The sequence below is a fragment of the Spinacia oleracea genome, chromosome 4 (genome assembly GCF_020520425.1).
Source record: "Spinacia oleracea cultivar Varoflay chromosome 4, BTI_SOV_V1, whole genome shotgun sequence".
NCBI lineage: Eukaryota > Viridiplantae > Streptophyta > Magnoliopsida > Caryophyllales > Amaranthaceae > Spinacia > Spinacia oleracea.
The window spans coordinates 20,480,648-20,502,724 of record NC_079490.1 but is presented as its reverse complement, the minus strand read 5'-3'; the positions used below and the strand labels follow the sequence as shown (position 1 = coordinate 20,502,724).

The 22,077-nt window shown below is 37.8% G+C and overlaps 1 protein-coding gene across 1 annotated transcript; it reads right to left on the bottom strand.

Moving 5' to 3' along the window:
* Positions 1-3,011: 3,011 nt before the first annotated feature.
* On the bottom strand, positions 3,012-14,978 carry LOC130471382 (uncharacterized). Its single transcript, XM_056841456.1, is given in 5 exon segments — positions 3,012-3,349; positions 13,495-13,547; positions 13,609-13,958; positions 13,960-14,215; positions 14,848-14,978. Coding segments are annotated over 5 exon segments (1,128 nt in total).
* Positions 14,979-22,077: the final 7,099 nt, after the last annotated feature.

Here is a 22,077-nt window from a genome sequence, read left to right as displayed (position 1 = left end):
ATGCTCGTGCGGGAATCCTAAAGCAATCGGGATTCGAAATATGATTAAATCCTAAAACTATTAGATAATGATTATTTAATAGAGTCCTAGCAGGATTCTAATTAAACTAATTAATATCCTAATAGGATTATAATTCCTTTTCCATACCTCTATAAATAAGTGTCTATGGTCATAATTTATAGAGACAATTGAAGTATTCAAAGGGTAAGTTTTTGAAAGAAAAATCAGCCATACACTTGCAAACAAAATAGCCAAAATTCCTAGTAACCTTAAGGGCGATTCTAGTTGGTCTAACTTGAGGCGGATCCGGACGTACTGTGGACTATCTACGGAGGGACGACATTTGGAGTCCTAAATACTTGTTCTTGTTCGGTTCGGGCGCAGCTAGGGAGGGCACGCGACAAAGTGTATGCTCCTAAATTATGCTAAATGATTATGTGTAAATAATATGTTTCCTGGCATTAAGGTTTTCCGCATGATTTATGTTTTGTCATATGTATCATAACCTAACACGCTCGCCCCTCGCGCACAGCGCCCAGCCGCGGCCTTCGCCCTGCTGCTGCTCTTCGTGCCGCGCTGCACACGCACACACGAGTGGTGTGTCGTGTGTTGTGTTGCTTCGTTGTTGTTCGTTTTCCAATCTCTTTTCGCCCAATCACATTAATTCGTGGTTGTTCCGTGCTATAGGCCGGATTGGTATAATTCTCTTCTTCCTTACCTATTCTATTTAAATTCCGTATTTTAAATTATTATATTAATACTGTTTTGAGTAATTAAAATGCTGGGAACCGGTTATGAATACCGTGGTTTGAGGATTTGCGTGTTGTGATTCATTAGGCTTGTTTTAATTATTAAAGGATGAATTTTCAGATTTGTTTATTGAATAAAGCATGATGTTTATGATAATAAACTAGTGTTATTGGGATTTTCAAGTTAGGGTTTTAACCTAGACCTAATGAGTCAATTGATTAGCATAATTAGGTGATGATTTTAATTATGATAATCAATTATATTTTCAGATTTGAATAAAGGTTTAAAGTGTCGGTTTTTATTGATTTTAAAGGCGGAAAAAGTATGTTTTCGTACTAGGGATTGATTTTGCAAATTGAGACGTTTTTATTATTGAAAAACGATTGAATTCTAAAGTCTAAAGGAGGTTTTAAATTTTATAAAGTTGCTGGAAATTTAATGAACATGGAAATAATTTAAGTTTCATTATTTTGATGATAGGAGGTGATTTCTAGTTGAGTGCTCGTTATTGCAAAGTGGCCCCTACGCTTAGGTATTCAAGGTACGTACAAGTCTAGAGCGACCACACCTTTTTGTCAAAGACATTACATGATTGTTGATAATGTGAATTACATTATGTGAAATCATGTTTATTTTGGTGAACGAGCATGTGATTTGTGATGTTGGATTTATTGGATTAATTGTTGAACAATCATGTTGGAATTATTATGAGTACGGATTTCATTGTCAACCATGTTGTTCAAATATTTATGCATGTATGGTTTATTTCACATGCAAGGGATGGATTATTTATTTGTATGCTATTGTACGGGATGTCTAGCATACTTTGAGCCAATTATTTGTACTTCGTTGTACTATTTATTTTACCACATGTGAAGGGTTAGCTCCCGTAAGCCACCGCACATGTAGGGTTCAGTTGGGAATATTATGTATGAAATGAATTAGGATTTGTCGTGCAAGGGCACAACCCTCATGTTAATGTGCATGATGTGGAGCCTCACTTTGGTGAGGAGGAACATGGTGGTAATATCACAAGTGTCTTGCCTTGTTGATCACAAGTCCCAAAGCATTTAAAATAAGATTGTTTTGGTTGTTGTTTATTAATTGTATGTGTGCATGTTGTGGAGTCTTGAGTTCGCCTTTTTAATAAAATATTAATAAACGTAAAGTGCAACCAGAACAAGCTTCAAAACTCTTGGAACGTATATACCTTGAGTATGAACAATGGGGGGAGTCTTGCCGGAAAGCTCGTACTCCTACTAATGATACAAGACGTTGTTTCATTTATATTACGGATTTTTCATGAAATACTCTTCAATTTTCGCGAAATTCATCAAATGCCCCTCGACTTTCAGAAATTCACCAAATGCCCCTCACATTTAACTTAATACCCAAACTACCCTTACTAATGACGCGCCGTTAGTCCTCCGTTAGCCTACTTTCAAATTCACCAAATGTCCCTAAAATTTAAATTAATTCACCAAATACCCCTAAATGTAAACATAATTCACAAAATGCCCAAAACTGAAAATTAGGTTTTAAAAGCCCAACGACTAGTTTTTGTGTTTGAAAAGTAATTGTTGCTTATTACAGGGTTATAAATAACCATGATCTGAGTGTTTATTGTAGTTTAGAAATTGTTTTGTAATAGTTTCATCTCATTTTTGTCATGAGCTTTCATTCAAAATTTGTCATACAAATGGGAATGTGGGATACATTAGGCTTTGCAAGTAACGTCCATAAGCTCACTGGAAAATGTGGGATAGTGATGCAGCCATCTTACCCAGTTAAGCAAACTTAGAACCCCATCAAGCTTTTCTCGGATATCAAAGTAATGAAGGGATTGTAAGCAGCACTTGAAGGAAAAAAAACTAGAGATTATTTAAGGAAGTTACTTAATTAATACACTTGTTTAGCGATCTTAATTCATGATTAATGATTCCTGTTTTAGTATTAATAGGAGCCTGTTGCATGGCTAGCTGCCTCTATTTCTGTGTAGCTTAAAGTTAAATTGCATCATCAGCTAGGGGAGAAATTTTTTTAAAAGCAGATGTTGCAAGATTTAGAAGTTTGACTTTCTGTTGAAACCAAACTAAGAAACAACAACTTAAAGAAAATGGTGCACAGACCGCAATCACACACTACACAAACCAACAGACACATAAGTTGCAATAAACAACCAACAACACCACCACAACAACAGACTATATCCAGAGAACAGAATAGCATCACACAACACAAAAACAGCTTGCAACCACCTCTTACAGAGCTACCAGTCTGCACAAATCAAGCAGAACTTGTCTTCGGAGGTTGGAAGGTAAACAACAGATCCTCAACATATCGACGAAATGGTTGATTTTTGGAACACTTGTTATTTTGTCATGAACAGTTGTAGCTGAAGGCTCTCTTCCAGGAAACAAACCATTGTTTATAACAATACTAGCGACCTCAATGAATGTGCTATTGGGGTAAGATGTACCAAATGCTTTGTCGTATAGAGTTTGCAGAACAAAGAAAGGGAGTTGGTTCTCTTGTAAGTACAATTCTCTTTCCAAATAGAACAACAGTCCTACTACCTTGTTGCCTGTATGATCATCTTCTAACAAAAATTAACAAAAAATGAGAACTCGACAGCATAAATAGGTAAATGATAAATGCAGCATCAACCAATATCATTTCAATGAATTCATTGCTAGGAATACTTATTTTTTGTGAGTAACATTCGCGAATTTCCTCTTCCCATACGTGTATCTTGTTAATGTAATGCTCCAAGGTATATGCGGCATTGTTACGTTGTCGTAAGAAGCACTGAAGGCACGTCAATTTCAGGTCTTGCATAGCTTGTAAGGATGGTTCTCTGTAGTAGATAGAGCTTGCATTAAAGGGACAATAACTCAAACGAATTTAAGCAAATGAAAATCAGTAAAAGCTAATAACAAAGATGCTTTGCATTAACTAATAGTGCAAAGTGGTAAATCCTTAAACTACGATTGCGGAACTTTAGGATCTTCGAAAATTATTTTCCTAAAGTCAAAACGTATTATTTTGAGTACTCAATATTTTAAAGGTCAAATATCAATTATTTTGGGTCGTTTGAAATTAGTTGAAAAGTCGGATTATTATTTAATATTAATTAAAGTTTTTCGAATTTTTTTTTATTATTTATTTCGAAATTTTCGAATTAGATTCGAATTTATTTTAATAATTTCGGAAATTATTTTATTTAATTATCCGAATTACTTTAATTATTTTTTTTTATTCGAATATGATTTCGAATTTATGTTTAAATTTTTTGGATTTCTTTTTAAATTTATCCGAAATTTATTTATTTATTTATTTAATTAATCAATAATTCTTATTAATTTTCGATTTTAAGTTAAATAATTTCAACAAAGTTAGGAGTTATTTCTTAATTAATTTCGAAAATTAATATTATTTTCAAGTGAGAAATGGGTAGACTAAGAAGGGCATATTAGTCTAAGAATGCATATTATGTGACAATGTGATTTATTAAGTGCCATGTATATGTTCTAACCATGTTTTATCTTGCTTTATGTGATTAATTGCATCATATTTCATGTTGAGCATATATTTGTACATTGAAATTGTATGGCTCCACGAACTATTTATTGTATCCTTTTGGGGTTGGAATTTCTATGGAAACGAGTTAGTAAGACTTTTGAGTTGTGAATTTTCTGGAATTAAGGATGCTACCTTCTAAGTTCACCAGTCTAGGATACTTAGAGAAGATAGATAATGAGACTCCTCGCACGTATGTTCAGAAGATCGTGTTTGCTTGTGACTATTTGGCTTCGACCAAGAATATGCCCCACCTTAGGCACAAAGATATTATGGCTAGTATGGTTATACATTGTTTACCCCATAATAACCCTTACATAGACCTCAAGAACAAGTTCAGTGAATGCATTTTGGTGATGGTACCCCTAATTGGTACAAATATGGGACTAGTGATGGTAGGTGGAATTATGATTCTAAGGTTCTTGCTACTATCTTAGAGGTTGCGGAAAATAGCTATGAGAATGGGAAGTACTCTGCGGGTCTAGGTATGGGCTATAGAGGAATAGAAAGTGATGGTGAGGATGGCATGATCCATGATGAGCAAGCTAGTGAGGTTGAGGAGGATAGTGATGATGATGTGATAGAGATTGAAAATCCTAACCCTATAGTTCCTGAACCCACCATTGAGATATCTAGTGGATCTGAGGATGAGTTTGAAGAGAATAATGTGGTTGATAGTGAGCCACAGCAAAATGATGAGGCTATGGATGAAGACTCGGATCCGGAAGAAGACTTGGATGATCCTAATGATCAAGACTTTACTCCGGAGCATTACAAGGAAAGAAATGATCGCCGTGATGACGTTAGTCTCTAGAGAAATGTAATCCTTAGTTTTATTTTTCGTTGATTAATAAAGTGTCAAAGATACTATTTATGGTTTTAGTTTTATCATAGTTGGAGAATAAATGCTATGGCATTAGTGGATGTAAGACTTATTCATTGGAGTTTTAATAAAAGAATAGAATTTCCTTTTTCGTTATCCTTTGAGTTCAATTTTGAATCCTAAGTCTTGTGGGTATCGCAAAGGGATTACTAGTTATTTCTTCAATGAAACTTTATGTGCAAGGTGGTTTAGTAGCAACCATCTAAATTTACTTGCATCGAATAATGGGGTGAGAAGGCCCAAGAATGGCGCCAACTCTTCCCCTAGGTTGCGCCTAAATGTGTTCTTGTTGTGAGTAGGTTCGTTGTTGAACTAGTGCCTTAGTAATGTCATGTCCAACCAATATTAAAGTTAGCCTTTTTATTTATTCAGGAAAAGGGATATGGCTAACCAAGAGATTTCTGAACTGGTTAGACAACTAGCTGAGGTAGTTCGAGACCTATCTCAAACCAGAGCCAACCCAATGCATGATCCGGATGGGGAAATGTTTAAGAAAATAGCTCAAAGCAAGCCTCCACTCTATAGCGGAGCGATTGAACCCAGTGTGCTTGAGAACTGGTTAAGAGAGTTTGATAAAATCATTGTAGCTGTGAATTGCCCCGAAAACCTTAGGGTGAATAGTGTTGTGTACTACCTAAGAGGTGAAGCTGATTTATGGTGGCAACGATGTGAAAATACCCTTAGAGCCACACCTAACTTTGGATGGGAAGCATTCAAAACTGCACTAACGAACAAGTTTTACCCACCTTATCTGAAAAAGCAAAAGGCGCAAGAGTTCATTGAACTCAAAATGGGAGGTCTGTCAGTGACGGAATACTATTCTAAGTTTATAGAGCTGTCTAGGTTTGCACCTGAAGTGGTGGCAACGGAAGAGCTCAGGGCTCAAAGATTTGAGAATGGTTTGACCATGGACTTACAGCTGTTGTTGTCTGGAGAGATCTTTACCTCGTTAGACACCCTGTACGGAAAAGCTGCTCACCTGTATGGGTTACAGCAAAGGAAGAATGGTAGTGTTGAAAAGAGAAAGGATGGTGGAAGCTCGAATCAAGGGAATAACCATCAGAATCAGGGGAATTTTAAGAAGCACAGAGGAAATGGGAATTTCCAGTTTATTGCTAACAATGGTGGTAATCGCAACAACCAAGGTGGTGGAAATCAGTCTGGAAGGAATGGAGTACAGACCTACAAATGTAGGCGCTGTAACATGAATCACCCTGGAAAGGATTGTGATGGAAATTTGGTGACTTGTAGGTTCTGTCAGAAGTTAGGCCATAGGGAGTATGAATTCTATTCTAAGAATGGAAAGCCTAACCAAGGTAACCACCAAGGCAATAACCGGAACAATCAGAACCAGAATGGGGGAAATGGAGGTGGAAACCAAAGGAACCACCAAGGTGGTAACAATAGCAATAGCAATGGCAATCACCAGAACCATGGAAAGCCTGGAGGGAACCATCAGCAGAATGGGAACCGAAACAACAATGGGAACACCAATGGAGGTGGCTATAATAAAGGAGTTGCCCAAGGAAAGTTGAATGTGATATCTAGGCAAGAAGCGGAGACTTCCTCTGACGTCATAGCGGGTACTTTCTCTATTAATTCCATTTTAGTTAAAGTTCTATTTGATTCTGGTGCGACTTATTCTTTTATATCAGTAAATGCTTTGGGGAAACTAGGGTTGAAAGAGCCTGAACCAATTGAGGTACCTATAGTCATACCTACTGGTAGTATAGTGAAGTGTACCAAAATCCATAGAGATGTGCCTTTGACCATAGCCAAGACCGTGTTCTTATCTAACCTAATCGAATTTGAGCGACGAGAGCTAGATGTAATTCTAGGATGGATTGGTTGGCCAAGTTCAAAGCCAAAATAGATTGTGAGAAGCAGAAGGTTCACTTGAGGTCTAGCCTAGGCAAAGTAGTGTCATATCATCACGGCAATGGAACTCGTGAAGCTAGTCAGTAAAGGGAACACAGCCTTCTTATGTAATGTGAGAAACCTAGAGCATGTGATCAAGGATCAGCCTGAGGATATTGCAGTAGTTAATGAATTCCTTGATGTATTTCCAGAAGAGATCCCGGGGATGCCTCCCAATCTACCTATTGTTTTTACCATAGATTTAGTGCCTGGAACCGCCCCTATTTCAAGAGCACCTTATCGAATGGCTCCAGCAGAAATGAATGAGTTAAAAAGTCAACTAGAGGATCTATTGGAGAAAGGTTACATTAGGCCAAGTGCATCGCCTTGGGGAGCACCAGTGTTGTTTGTGAAGAAAAAGGATGGAAGTATGAGGCTCTGTATAGACTACAGGGAGCTCAATAAGGTCACATGATCAAGAACAAGTATCCATTACCTAGGATAGAAGACCTATTTGACCAACTAAAAGGAGCTGGAATCTTTTCAAAGATCGATTTGCGTTCGGGTTATCATCAATTGAGAATCGTTGACCATGACATACCAAAGACCGCATTCAGGACTAGATACGGACATTATGAGTTCACTGTTATGCCTTTTAGGTTAACCAATGCCCCTGCAATATTTATGGACTTAATGAACCGTGTATTCCATGCCTATTTGGACAAGTTTGTAGAGGTTTTCATAGATGACATCCTAGTGTATTCGAAGAGTGAAGAGGATCACGCGGAACACTTGAGATCGGTGTTGAGTACCTTGAGAGATAACCAGTTGTATGCCAAGTTCTCAAAGTGTGAGTTTTGGTTGGAAAGAGTTGCATTTTTGGGACATTTTGTGTCAAAAGAGGGAGTGGCAGTTGACCCTGCTAAGATCAAAGCCGTTAGTGAATGGCCTACACCCAAGAATGTGACTGACATTCGTAGTTTTCTAGGATTAGCTGGCTACTATAGGCGCTTTGTGCAAGACTTCTAGGATAGCCAAGCCCATGACTACCTTGATGTAGAAGGAAACCAAGTTCGAATGGAGTGACCAGTGTGAGGAAGCATTCCAAGCCTTAAAGACGCGATTGACAACCGCGCCAGTATTAACCTTACCAGATGAGAGTGGTGCATACGATGTGTATAGTGATGCCTCTAAGAATGATTTAGGGTGTGTATTGATGCAGAACGGGAAGGTTATTGCGTATGCGTCAAGGCAATTGAAGCCATATGAATCCAATTACCCTACCCATGATTTAGAGTTGGCCTCTATAGTGTTTGCATTGAAGATATGGAGACACTATCTGTATGGTGTGAAGTGTAGGATATTTACGGACCACAAAAGTTTGAAGTACATCTTCACACAGAAGGATTTGAATATGCGCCAACGAAGGTGGTTGGAGTTAATTAAGGACTATGATTTGGATATCCAGTACCATGAGGGAAAAGCCAATGTAGTTGCGGATGCCTTGAGTAGGAAATCAAGTCATAGTGTTAATGCGTTAGTCGTTGCTAGCGAGCTGTGTAAGGACATGCAGCGTTTGAACCTCGAAATAGTGATTGGTGAAAGCCTGGTGGGAATGATGAATGCCTTAAGCATCTAGCCGTCGATATTTGATGAGATTAGGGAGAATCAGGCAGGTGATGTAAAGTTGGAGCGAATCAAGGAAAAGATTTCGCAGGGTTAGGAGTTAGATTTCCGAATCCATGATGATGGAAGTTTGAGGTACAAAGGGAGGTGGTGGTGCCTCAAAAGTGTGGAGAATTGAAGGAGAAATTGATGAAAGAAAGGCATAATACGCCATATTCTGTGCACCCAGGGGGTGACAAGTTGTATAAGGACTTGAAAAAGGTCTATTGGTGGCCAAGCATGAAGAACGAAGTGGCTGAATTTGTGGCTAGATGTCTGACTTGTCAGAAGGTTAAGATTGAGCATAGGAGACCTCAAGGGATGGTCCAACCTTTAGAGATTCCAAGCTGGAAATGGGACTGTATTTCTATGGACTTCGTCACTTGTTTACCTAAGTCAAAGACTGGGAATGATACAATTTGGGTGGTGGTAGATAGGTTGACTAAGTCAGCAGTGTTTATACCAATGAAGGAAACCAGGAAGATGGAACAACTTGCTAAAGCCTACATTAAGAATGTTGTGAGGTTACATGGAGTTCCTAAGGATATCGTATCAGATAGGGATTCAAGGTTTCTTTCGAATTTCTGGAAAAGCATGCAAAAGAGCTTTGGTACGACAATGAAAATGAGTACAGCCTTCCACCCAGCCACGGATGGACAAACTGAAAGGACTATCCAAACCCTGGAAGACATGCTTCGAGCATGCGTCATTGATTTCCAAGGAAGTTGGGAAGATAGCCTAGATTTGATTGAGTTTTCCTATAACAATAGCTATCATGCTAGCATTGGAATGGCACCATTTGAGGCTTTGTATGGACGAAAGTGTAGAAGTCCACTTTTTTGGAACGACATTAGTGAAACCGTAGTGTTGGGACCACAAATGATAGAGGACACCATGAACCAAACCCGAATCATCCAATCAAAGATTCAAGCGGCGCAGGATCGCCAAAAGAGTTATGCAGACTTGAAATGTAGGGATGAAGAGTTCAACATAGGTGATAAAGTGTTGCTCAAAGTGTCACCAATGAAAGGTGTCATGAGATTTGGAAAGAAATGGAAGTTAAGCCCTAAGTACATAGGCCCATATGAGATCTTAGAAAGAATCGGAAAGGTAGCCTATAGACTAACCTTGCCTATGGACTTGCATAGAGTGCATAATGTGTTCCACATATCTCAGTTAAGGAAATATATCCCAGATAAATCGCATGTGTTGCAACCGGAGACTATAGAATTAGACCAAAGTCTAACCTTTGAGGAAAGACCTGTCAAAATCCTTGATAGCAAAGTGCGTAGTACGCGTACTAAAGATGTGAAAATTGTCAAAGTGTTGTGGTCTAATAAAAAATCTGAGGAAGCCACTTGGGAAGCGTAGGACGAAATGAGAAAGAAATATCCCGAGCTTTTTCCCGAGGTTAGTTGAGTTAGGGGGTCGTAACTCGTGTCTTTTAAGGGGGGTAGAGTGTGGTAGAATTTCGCGCTTTTTACCTTGTTTTCCCCTATTTTATGCTCAATTTAGTGCTTTCCATTGAATTTGCACTTATTATTGTCCTGTTTAATCATGTAAAAAGTACAACAACTTAAAACTTTTGTAAATGAACGTATTGAAAGTCTTATAAACTCTCAAGTGTTGAGTTGAATTTCGATTTCCGAACCCAAGTTTCGGGACGAAACTTCATTTAAGGAGGGTAGACTGTAATACCTCGTATTTTTATAATATTTATAAGTATATTTTATTATATTTATAAAGCATTTTACGATTTATTAACATTTAAATAATATTTAAATGCATTTTATTTAATGTATTTTAATTAATTAGAATATTTATTATTTTAATTAATTACGAAACGAATTTAATTCTTGAGCCGGGGAATTAAATGAGTTGCAAATGATTTTTACAGCTTGGGGTTTTAAATAAAAAAAGTCCAATTCGTTTTACTAAACGAGCCCAATCAATAGTATTTAATTTAAATCCTAAGCTAGCCCAAATCATTTAATTCCTAAGCCCAACTCAAATATCCTAAGCCTAACCCATCAAGGGATTAGGGAGCCTATAAATAGGACTCCCCCATCATTAAATGAGCCCCTAAAATTCATAAACCCTATTTTTGCTTTGCTTGCCCAACACTCCTCTCTCCCTCTCCTCTCTCGTCCGCACAACCGCACGCACACAACCGTGCTCGTGCCCTCGTGTTGCTCGGCCTCACGCCCAGCGCGCTGCCCCTGTGCCTTCGAGTGTGTCGCGCCCAGCGCTGCACTCCCTCTCGCCCTCGCTCGCCTTCTCTCGCGCAACAGTGCCTGGCCCTCGCTCTTTCCCTCGCGCACCAGCGCCCAGACCCTCGCTCCCTCTCTCGCGCAACAGCGCCCAGCCCTCACTCGCCCCTCGCGCACAACGCCCAGTCGTGGCCTTCGCCCTGCTGCTGCTCTTCTTGCCGCGCTGCACACGCACACACGAGTGGTGTGTCGTGTGTTGTGTTGCTTCGTTGTTGTTCGTTTTCCAATCTCTTTTCGCCCAATCACATTAATTCGTGGTTGTTCCGTGCTATAGGCCGGATTGGTATAATTCTCTTCTTCCTTACCTATTCTATTTAAATTTCGTATTTTAAATTATTATATTAATATTGTTTTGAGTAATTAAAATGCTGGGAACCGGTTATGAATACCGTGGTTTGAGATTTGCGTGTTGTGATTCATTAGGCTTGTTTTAATTATTAAAGGATGAATTTTCAGATTTGTTTATTGAATAAAGCATTGATTTTTATGATAATAAACTAGTGTTAATGGGATTTTCAAGTTAGGGTTTTAACCTAGACCTAATGAGTCAATTGATTAGCATAATTAGGTGATGATTTTAATTATGATAATCAATTATATTTTCAGATTTGAATAAAGGTTTAAAGTGTCGGTTTTTATTGATTTTAAAGGCGGAAAAAGTATGTTTTCGTACTAGGGATTGATTTTGCAAATTGAGACGTTTTTATTATTGAAAAACGATTGAATTCTAAAGTCTAAAGGAGGTTTTAAATTTTATAAAGTTGCTGGAAATTTAATGAACATGGAAATAATTTAAGTTTCATTATTTTGATGAGAGGAGGTGATTTGTAGTTGAGTGCTCGTTATTGCAAAGTGGCCCCTACGCTTAGGTATTCAAGGTACGTACAAGTCTAGGGCGACCACACCTTTTTGTCAAAGACATTACATGATTGTTGATGATGTGAATTACATTATGTGGAATCATGTTTATTTTGGTGAACGAGCATGTGATTTGTGATGTTGGATTTATTGGATTAATTGTTGAACAAGCATGTTGGAATTATTATGAGTATGGATTTCATTGTCAACCATGTTGTTCAAATATTTATGCATGTATGGTTTATTTCACATGCAAGGGATGGATTATTTATTTGTATGTTATTGTACGGGATGTCTAGCATACTTTGAGCCAATTATTTGTACTTCGTTGTACTATTTATTTTACCACATGTGAAGGGTTAGCTCCCGTAAGTCACCGCACATGTAGGGTTCAGTTGGGAATATTATGTATGAAATGAATTAGGATTTGTCGTGCAAGGGCACAACCCTCATGTTAATGTGCATGATGTGGAGTCTCACTTTGGTGAGGAGGAACATGGTAGTAATATCACAAGTGTCTTGCCTTGTTGATCACAAGTCCCAAAGCATTTAAAATAAGATTGTTTTGGTTGTTGCTTATTAATTGTATGTGTGCATGTTGGGGAGTCTTGAGTTCGCCTTTTTAATAAAATATTAATAAACGTAAAGTGCAACCAGAACAAGCTTCAAAACTCTTGGAACGTATATACCTTGAGTATGAACAATGGGGGGAGTCTTGCCGGAAAGCTCGTACTCCTACTAATGATACAAGACGTTGTTTCATTTATATTACGGATTTTTCATGAAATACCCTTCAATTTTCGCGAAATTCATCAAATGCCCCTCGACTTTCAGAAATTCACCAAATGCCCCTCACATTTAACTTAATACCCAAACTACCCTTACTAATGACGCGCCGTTAGTCCTCCGTTAGCCTACTTTCAAATTCACCAAATGTCCCTAAAATTTAAATTAATTCACCAAATACCCCTAAATGTAAACATAATTCACAAAATGCCCAAAACTGAAAATTAGGTTTTAAAAGCCCAACGACTAGTTTTTGTGTTTGAAAAGTAATTGTTGCTTATTACAGGGTTATAAATAACCATGATCTGAGTGTTTATTGTAGTTTAGAAATTGTTTTGTTATAGTTTCATCTCATTTTTGTCATGAGCTTTCATTCAAAATTTGTCATACAAATGGGAATGTGGGATACATTAGGCTTTGCAAGTAACGTCCATAAGCTCACTGGAAAAATGTGGGATAGTGATGCAGCCATCTTACCCAGTTAAGCAAACTTAAAACCCCATCAAGCTTTTCTCGGATATCAAAGTAATGAAGGGATTGTAAGCAGCACTTGAAGGGAAAAAAAACTAGAGATTATTTAAGGAAGTTGCTTTATTAATACACTTGTTTAGCGATCTTAATTCATGATTAATGATTCCTGTTTTAGTATTAATAGGAGCCTGCTGCATGGCTAGCTGCGTCTATTTCTGTGTAGCTTAAAGTTAAATTGCATCATCAGCTAGGGGAGAATTTTTTTAAAAAGCAGATGTTGCAAGATTTAGAAGTTTGACGTTCGGTTGAAACCAAACTAAGAAACAACAACTTAAAGAAAATGGTGCACAGACCGCAACCACACACTACACAAACCAACAGACACATAAGTTGCAATAAACAACCAACAACACCACCATAACAACAGACTGCATCAAGAGAACAGAATAGCATCACACAGCACAAAAACAGCCTGCAACCACCTCTTACAGAGCAACCAGTCTGCACAAATCAAGCAGAACTTGTCTTCGGAGGTTGGAAGGTAAACAACAGATCCTCAACATATCGACGAAATGGTTGATTTTTGGAACACTTGTTATTTTGTCATGAACAGTTGTAGCTGAAGGCTCTCTTCCAGGAAACAAACCATTGTTTATAACAATACTAGCGACCTCAATGAATGTGCTATTGGGGTAAGATGTACCAAATGCTTTGTCGTATAGAGTTTGCAGAACAAAGAAAGGGAGTTGGTTCTCTTGTAAGTACAAGTCTCTTTCCAAATAGAACAACAGTCCTACTACCTTGTTGCCTGTATGATCATCTTCTAACAAAAATTAACAAAAAATGAGAACTCGACAGCATAAATAGGTAAATGATAAATATAACATTAACCAATATCATTTCAATGAATTCATTGCTAGGAATACTTATTTTTTGTGAGTAACATTCGCGAATTTCCTCTTCCCATACGTGTATCTTGTTAATGTAATGCTCCAAGGTATATGCGGCATTGTTACGTTGTTGTAAGAAGCACTGAAGGCACGTCAATTTTAGGTCTTGCATAGCTTGTAAGGATGGTTCTCTGTAGTAGATAGAGCTTGCATTAAAGGGACAATAACTCAAACGAATTTAAGCAAATGAAAATCAGTAAAAGCTAATAACAAAGATAAGTTCTGCCATTCTAGAAATAGCAAAGAATATGTAAACTTACAGGACATGAGATAGGAAAGACCCACAACAATTATTGAAAGAATGACGATTCGCTTCTTAGCTTCTTCCACCAAGTCACGAGCAGTCACCAATTGCCTCTAAGCTCATTTCTCACTCCTAATTTATCAGTCCAATCAATTCCTTAGTTCAATTCAATGCTCATCATCTTTGAACTTAATGGAGGGAAAATACAAGCAATTATCTCATAATCAAAACCCTCGATTATAACCAGAAATTAATCAGCAAAAACACGATGATCAATCTAACAATGCCGAAAAGATGAATTAGGGAAAAAAGGCGATTAAATCAAAGATAGGACAACAAATTTGGGGGGAAATGGGGAAATTGATGATCCAATTCAACGCGAGGAACAACTAATTCATACATTATTTCATGAAAACGCAAACAAACAAGTCATCTCCAACATCAAATTTAATTTCCAGAAACCCTAAACGCTAAAATTTAGGCATCAGAAGTTTGAAAATTTGAAAAAAAATCAGTGCGATTGTCATTACATACCTTACACGATGCGTGAACCTAAGAACACGAAATTCTGAAGCTTTTGGGTGATTGAATGATGCAGTTATGGTGGATGAATGAGGAAGAACAGGGGAGAGAGAGAGGGGTAGTTGGAGTAGCGTTTTTTTCATAACTGTAGAAAGGAAGTGATAGGGAAGGGTTATGGCGCCCAAAAGAAAAATAAGGGCAAAACAGTAAAAGATAGCTAACGGCGACTTAACGTCCGTTAAGTGTAAGGGTAGTTTGGGTATTAAGTTAAATGTGAGGGGCATTTGGTGAATTTCTGAAAGTCGAGGGGCATTTGATCAATTTCGCGAAAATTGAGGGGTATTTCATGAAAAATCCGTTTATATTATGCGCAGGAATTCCGTCGGTATGGCCCGACACTCGGTATGGCCCGATTTTATTATTATATATTTGGTGTATGGTTGGCTCCCATCACCTCTTCCCTTTGTGGATATTCTTTTGTCCTGTTCGAAGCTTATTCTAATTAAATTGTGATTCAAGAGTCGAGTCGAGTCAAGTGTCGAGTCTTGTATTCATGATTGGTTGTTAATTATTATATGGCTTTTGCATGTTGATTAGCACTTAGTGAGTGATACATGTTTTAGTTTCATTCACTCTATGCTTGTAAATACTCAGCTTTTGCTGACTACGTGCTGTGTGTGTTTCGGTCATGGCCTTTGCCTTAATGACCCTATGATGATCTATCATTTGCACTTGCATTGATGGGGAGTAGAATAAAATAGCAGGTTTGTAGATCGGAATCATGTGGCTTGGGATGATCGAGAGAGTTGCATGTTTTCGTATTTTGAACTATTTAATTATATTTTAATTATGTTTGAAACGTTTGAATTATTTATACTTTGGGTTTTGGGCCATTATGGTTCCAAATTGTAGGAGGCCTCGATATTTCATTAATTATGCTTTTAAAAGTTAGTTGACATTTATTTTGGCTGCGTAATTCTGGTAATAGCCTTAACCGTTATCACGGTGGCGGTAATGCTTTAGTAATTACTTTATTTTAAGTAGGAAAATGGTTTTATAAAAGCAAGGAATTATTAGGGTGTTACAGGAGCGACCAGTGTTAAGGGGCGTTCCAAGCCTTGAAGACGCGATTGACAATCGCGCCAGTGTTAACTTTGTCAGATGAGAGTGGTACCTATGATGTATATAGTGATGCTTCTTGAGCACTTCCAGCTGTGAAGATAGACTACTCACATATATTCTTTTTGAGTCCCGTCCACGAGGACGAGCTGGATGATCCGGAGGCGGAAGACGGAGCCATTTTTTTTCCAACTTCCGGGATCCCCGCATACTCGTCCTCGTGGACGGGGGTCCTAAATGAGATCCTTTCTAACGAGGACTCAGCTGTTAGTTAGTACCCTCTTGGTTTCGGAGTGGCCTCGTCTCTGGATGCCTAGGTATCCACCGTAAGCCTTTCCTTGTTTGAACCTCGGTTTTGTTCTCTCAGTCAGACTTAGGCGCACAGGAGCAACCTACTGTGAGTCATCATCTGAAGCCGAATATAGGGCGATGGCTTCTGCTGCCTCTGAAGTTGCCTGGTTAGTCAGATTGCTTGAGGAGATTGGAGTCAAAAATGGGAAACCTATCCTTGCGGCATTTCTAACTATTCGGTTAGCGTCTTTCATTTAATGAATCAAAGAAAAAAAAAGTGGAGGCTATAGACCTAATTTTCCTGGGATTGTAGTTCAATCGGTTAGAGCCTAGTAACTCTGGCCGCTCTTTAACCTCTATTCTCTTGGGAAAGAAATTGTTGCTTTTCTTGGAGTCCTTATAGCTGGCTCAGAGTAAGGAGCTGCAGATGAATCTGACTCTATCAATTCCTTCCTTTAATATGAATGGCTTAGGGTGTGTATTGATGCAGAACGAAAAAGTAATTGCGTATGCATAGAGGCAGTTGAAACCATATGAATCCAATTACCCTACCCATAATTTAGAACTAGCTGCCATAGTATTTTGCATTGAAGATATGGAGACATTATCTGTATGGTGTGAAATGTAGGATATTCACGGATCAAAAGAGTTTGAAGTACATCTTCACATAGAAGGATTTGAATATGCGCCAACGAAGGTGGTTGGAGTTAATCAAGGGCTATGACCTGGACATTCAATACCATGAAGGGAAAGCCAATGTAGTCGCGGATGCCTTGAGCAGGAAATCAAGTCATAGTGTGAATGCGTTAGTAGTTGCTAACGAGCTGTGTAAGGACATGCAGCGATTGAACCTTGAAATAGTAAGTGGTGAATGTCTTGAGGGACTGATGAATGCCTTAACTATCCAGCCGTCGATATTTGATGAGATTAAGGAGAATCAGGCTGGTGATGTAAAGTTGGAGCGAATCAAGGAAAGGAATTAGATTTCAAGATCCATGATGATGGAAGTTTGAGGTACAAATGCAGGTGGTGCGTGCCTCAGAAGTGTGGTGAATTGAAGGAGAAATTGATGAGAGAAGGTCACAATACGCCATATTCTGTGCACCCGGGTGGTGACAAGTTGTATAAGGATTTGAAAAAGATCTATTGGTGGCCAAGAATGAAGAATGAAGTGGCTGAATTTGTGGCTAGATGCCTGACTTGCCAGAAAGTCAATATAGAACATAGGAGACCTCAAGGAAAGGTCCAACCTTTGGAGATTCCGAGTTGGAAATGGGACTGTATTTCAATGGACTTTGTCACTTGTTTTCCCAAGTCGAAAACCAAAAATGATACACTTTGGGTCGTGGTAGATAGGTTGACCAAGTCGCCAGTGTTTATACCAATGAAGGAAACCTGAAAAATGGAACAACTTTCCAAAGCTTACATTAAGAATGTTGTGAGATTACATGGAGTTCCTAAGGATATCGTATCAGATAGGGATTCAAGGTTTCTTTCGAACTTCTGGAAAAGCATGCAAAAGAGCTTTGGTACGACAATGAAAATGAGTACAGCCTTCCACCCAGCCACAGATGGAAAAACTGAGAGAACCATTCAAACACTTGAGGACATGCTTCGATCATGTGTCATCGATTTCCGAAGAGGTTGGGAAGATAGCCTGGATTTGATTGACTTTTCATACAACAATAGCTATCGTGTTAGCATAAGAATGGCACCATTTGAGGCCCTGTATGGACGGAAGTGTAGAATTCCACTTTGTTGGAATGACATTAGTGAAACGGTAGTGTTAGGACCTCAAATGATAGAGGACACCATGAACCAAATCCGAACCATCCAATCGAAAATTCAAGCGGCGCAGGATCGCCAAAAGAGTTATGCAGACTTGAAACGTAGGGATGAAGAGTTCAACATAGGTGATAAGGTGTTGCTCAAAGTGTCACCAATGAAAGGTGTTATGAGATTTGGAAAGAAAGGGAAGTTAAGCCCTAAGTACATAGGCCCATATGAAATCTTAGAACGAATTGGAAAGGTAGCCTATAGACTAGCCTTGCCTATGGACTTGCATAGAGTGCATAATGTGTTTCACATATCTCAGTTGAGAAAGTATGTTCCGGATAAGTCGCATGTGTTGCAACCGAAAACCATAGAATTAGACCAAAGTTTAACTTTCGAGGAAAGACCTGTCAAAATCCTGGATAGTAAAGTGTGTAGTACACGTACTAAGGATGTGAAAATTGTCAAAGTGTTGTGGTCTAATCAAGAATCCGAGTAATCAACTTGGGAAGCCGAGGACGAAATGAGAAAGAAATATCCCGAGCTTTTTCCCGAGTTTAGTTGAGTTACGGGGTCGTAACTCGTGTCTTTTAAGGGGGGTACAGTGCGGTAGAATTTCGCGCTTTTAACCTTGTTTTCCCCTATTTTATGCTCAATTTAGTGCTTTCTATTGAATTTGCACTCATTATTGTCCTGTTTAATCATGTAAAGAGTACAGCAACTTAAAATTTTTGCTAAGTGAACGCATTAAAGTCTCATTAAGTCTCAAGTTTTGAGTTTATATTTTGATTTCCGAACTCATGTTTCGGGACGAAACTTCTTTTAAGGAGGGTAGACTGTAATACCTCGTATTTTTATAATAATTATAAATATATTTTATAATATTTATAAAGCATTTTATGATTTTTAGAATTTATTTCGCATTTAAATATTATTTAAATGTATTTTAATTAAGTAGAATATTTGTTATTTTAATTAATTACGAAACGAATTTAATTTTTGAGTCGGAAAATTTAATGGGTCTCAAGTAATTTTAAAGGTGTGGGTTTTTAAATAAAAGTTCGACTCGTTTTATTAAACGAGCCCAATCAAAAGAATTTAATTCTAACTCTATAGCTAGCCCAATCATTTAATTGCTAAGCCCAATGTCAAATTCCTAAGCCTAGCCCACTAGGGATTTAAGAGCCTATAAATAGGACTCTCCTCATTAAATGATCCCTTTATTTTTCATTAAAAGCCTTCCTTCCTTTCTTGCCCCACACTCCTCTTTTCTCTCTCCTTGTGCCCGGCTCCCTCACCTGCACCGCAAAACACGAGCCCTCGTGCTGTCGTGCCTTGTGCCCTCGTTGCCCCGCACTTCGTCGCCCACACTCGCCCAGCCGCGCACGCTCGCCCTTTCCCTTGCGCGTTGCTGCTGCGTGTGTTGCTTTTGCTGTGTGCGCTGCTGCCTCTCGCCCAGCCACACGCCCCTCGCCTCACTCTCTTGCTCGCCTTCTCGTCCCACGCTAGCGCGCCCCTGCTGCTGCTGCCTCTCGTCTTCGCGCTCGCGCACACACGAAGTGTGTGTGTGTTCTTGTTTTGATTCTTTCGTTCAATTCTTTCGTCCAATCATATTTAATTCGTGGTTGCTCCGTGCTATAGGCCGGATTGGTATAATTCTCTTTTTCCTTACCTATTCTATTTCAATTCCGTATTTCAAATTATATTATTATTATTATTATTGTTTTGAATAATTAAAATGTTGGGAAACGGTTATGAACACTGTATTGTGATGTTTTACGTGTTTTGATTCTTGAGACGTATTTTAATTATTAAAGCATGAATTTTCAGATTTGTTTATTTAATAAAGGTTTGATTTTTTTTATGGTGTTAAAGTGATTTTATTGGAGAATTAAAGTTCGGGTTTTAACCTAGACCTAAAGGGTCAATTGATTAGCATAATTAGGTCATTGATTTAATTTTGCTAATCAATTATATTTTCAGATTTATAAAAAGGTTCCAAGTGTCAACTTTTATTGATTTTAAGGGTGGAAAAAATATGTTTTGATACTAGGGATTAGTTTTGTAAATTGAGACGATTAATTTATTAAAGAACGATTAAATTCTAATTATTATCAAGGTTTTATATTTCATAAAGTTGCTGGAAATTTAATGAACATGGAAATAATTAAGGTTTCATTATTTTGATGATAGGAGGTGATTTCTAAGTGATTGATCGTTTTTGCAAAGTGGCCCCTACGCTTAGGTATTCAAGGTACGTACAAGTCTAGGGCGACCACATTAATTGTCAAGGGACATTACACGATTGTTTATTTATGTGAATTATATTACATGAACTTGGTGGATTTATATTTTGATTTGGTGGACAATCATGTGGATTATTATTATTGGAATTATTAATTTGTTGATTGAACAAGCATGTTAGGACTATTGTGAGTATGGATTTCATTGTCAATCATGTTGTTCCATATTTATGCATGTATGGTTTGTTTCACATGCAAGGGATGGATTGTTTATTGTTATCCTATTGTACGGGATGTCTAGCATACTTTTGAGCCGATTATTCGTACCTCGTTGTACTATTTATTTTACCACATGTGAAGGGTTCGCTCACGTAAGTCACCGCACATGTAGGGTTCAGTTGGGAATATTTTGTATGAATTGAATTAGATTTGTCGTGCAAGGGCACAACCCTCATGTTAACAGGCATGATGTGCAATCTCACCTTTTGTGAGAAGGAACTTGGTAGTAATTTCACTACGTCTTGATTTATTGATCACAAGTCCAAAAGGATTAAAATGAGATTGTTTTGGTTGTCATTTATTAATGTATGTATGTATGTATGTTTGTTTGAGTCTCGAGTTTACCTTTAATAAAATATTAATAAACGTAAAGTGCAACCAGAACAAGATTCAAAACTCTTGGAACGTATATACCTTGAGTATGAACAATGGGGGGAGACTTGCCGGAAAAATTGATCTCCTACTAATTATACAAGATGTTGTTTCATTTTAATTTATGTGCTGGAATTCCGTCGGTATGGCCCGACACTCGGTATGGTATGATATTCGTTATATTATTTATTATGGTGTTTGGTGGGCTCCCAACACCCTTCCTAAATGGAATATTCTTTTCGCCCGTTCGAAGCTTATTCTAATTAAATTGTGAGTCAAGAGTCGAGTCAAGAGTCGAGTCTTGTATTCATGATTTATTTGTTATTTTTTAAATGGCTTTTGCATGTGGATTAGCATTTTAACGAGTGATGCATGTTTATAGTTTTATTTCACTATAGCCTTGTAAGTACTCGGCTTTTGCTGACTACGTGATTTATGTCTTTTGGTCATGGCCTTCGCCTTATGACCCTATGATGATCCATCATTTGCACTTGCATTGTTGGGGAGTATATTAATTTAGCAGGTTGGTAGATCAAAGTACGATCGAATCATATAGCTTGGGATGGTTGAGAGAGTTACATTCTTTTGTGCTTTGAAACTATTTTTAATACTTTAATTATGTTTTGAATTATTGGATTTTTAATACTTTGGTCTTGGGCCGTTATGGTTCCAACTTGTGGAAGGCCTCAATAATTATTATTTATGATGGTTTGAAAGTTAGTTAACATTAAATTCCGCTGCGTAATTCTAGTAATAGCCTTAACCGTTATCACGGTGGCGGTAATACTTAAGTAATTCCTTTATTTTAAGTTGGAAAATGGTTTTATAAAAGCAAGGAATTATTAGGGTGTTACATGGGCGTTGCTTCGTGCACGCGGTCCATGGCGATGCGGCTGTGTTGTGCTTGGGCGAGGCTTGGGCTTCGGCCTAACTCCTTGCTTTAGTACGTAAGGGTCGTTTTATTTATTCTTCAGTTGAAAACGATTTTAATTAAATTTAAATTCGTAATTTAATTTTTTCTCGAAAGTTAATTTTGATTAATTTAATTATTATAAATTTATTTATACTAATTATTTTACTAAAATTAAAACCTTGATAAATTTAAATTAAATAATTTAAATCAACTGAAAATAAAATAAAGGGATTTAAATAATATTTTATATGA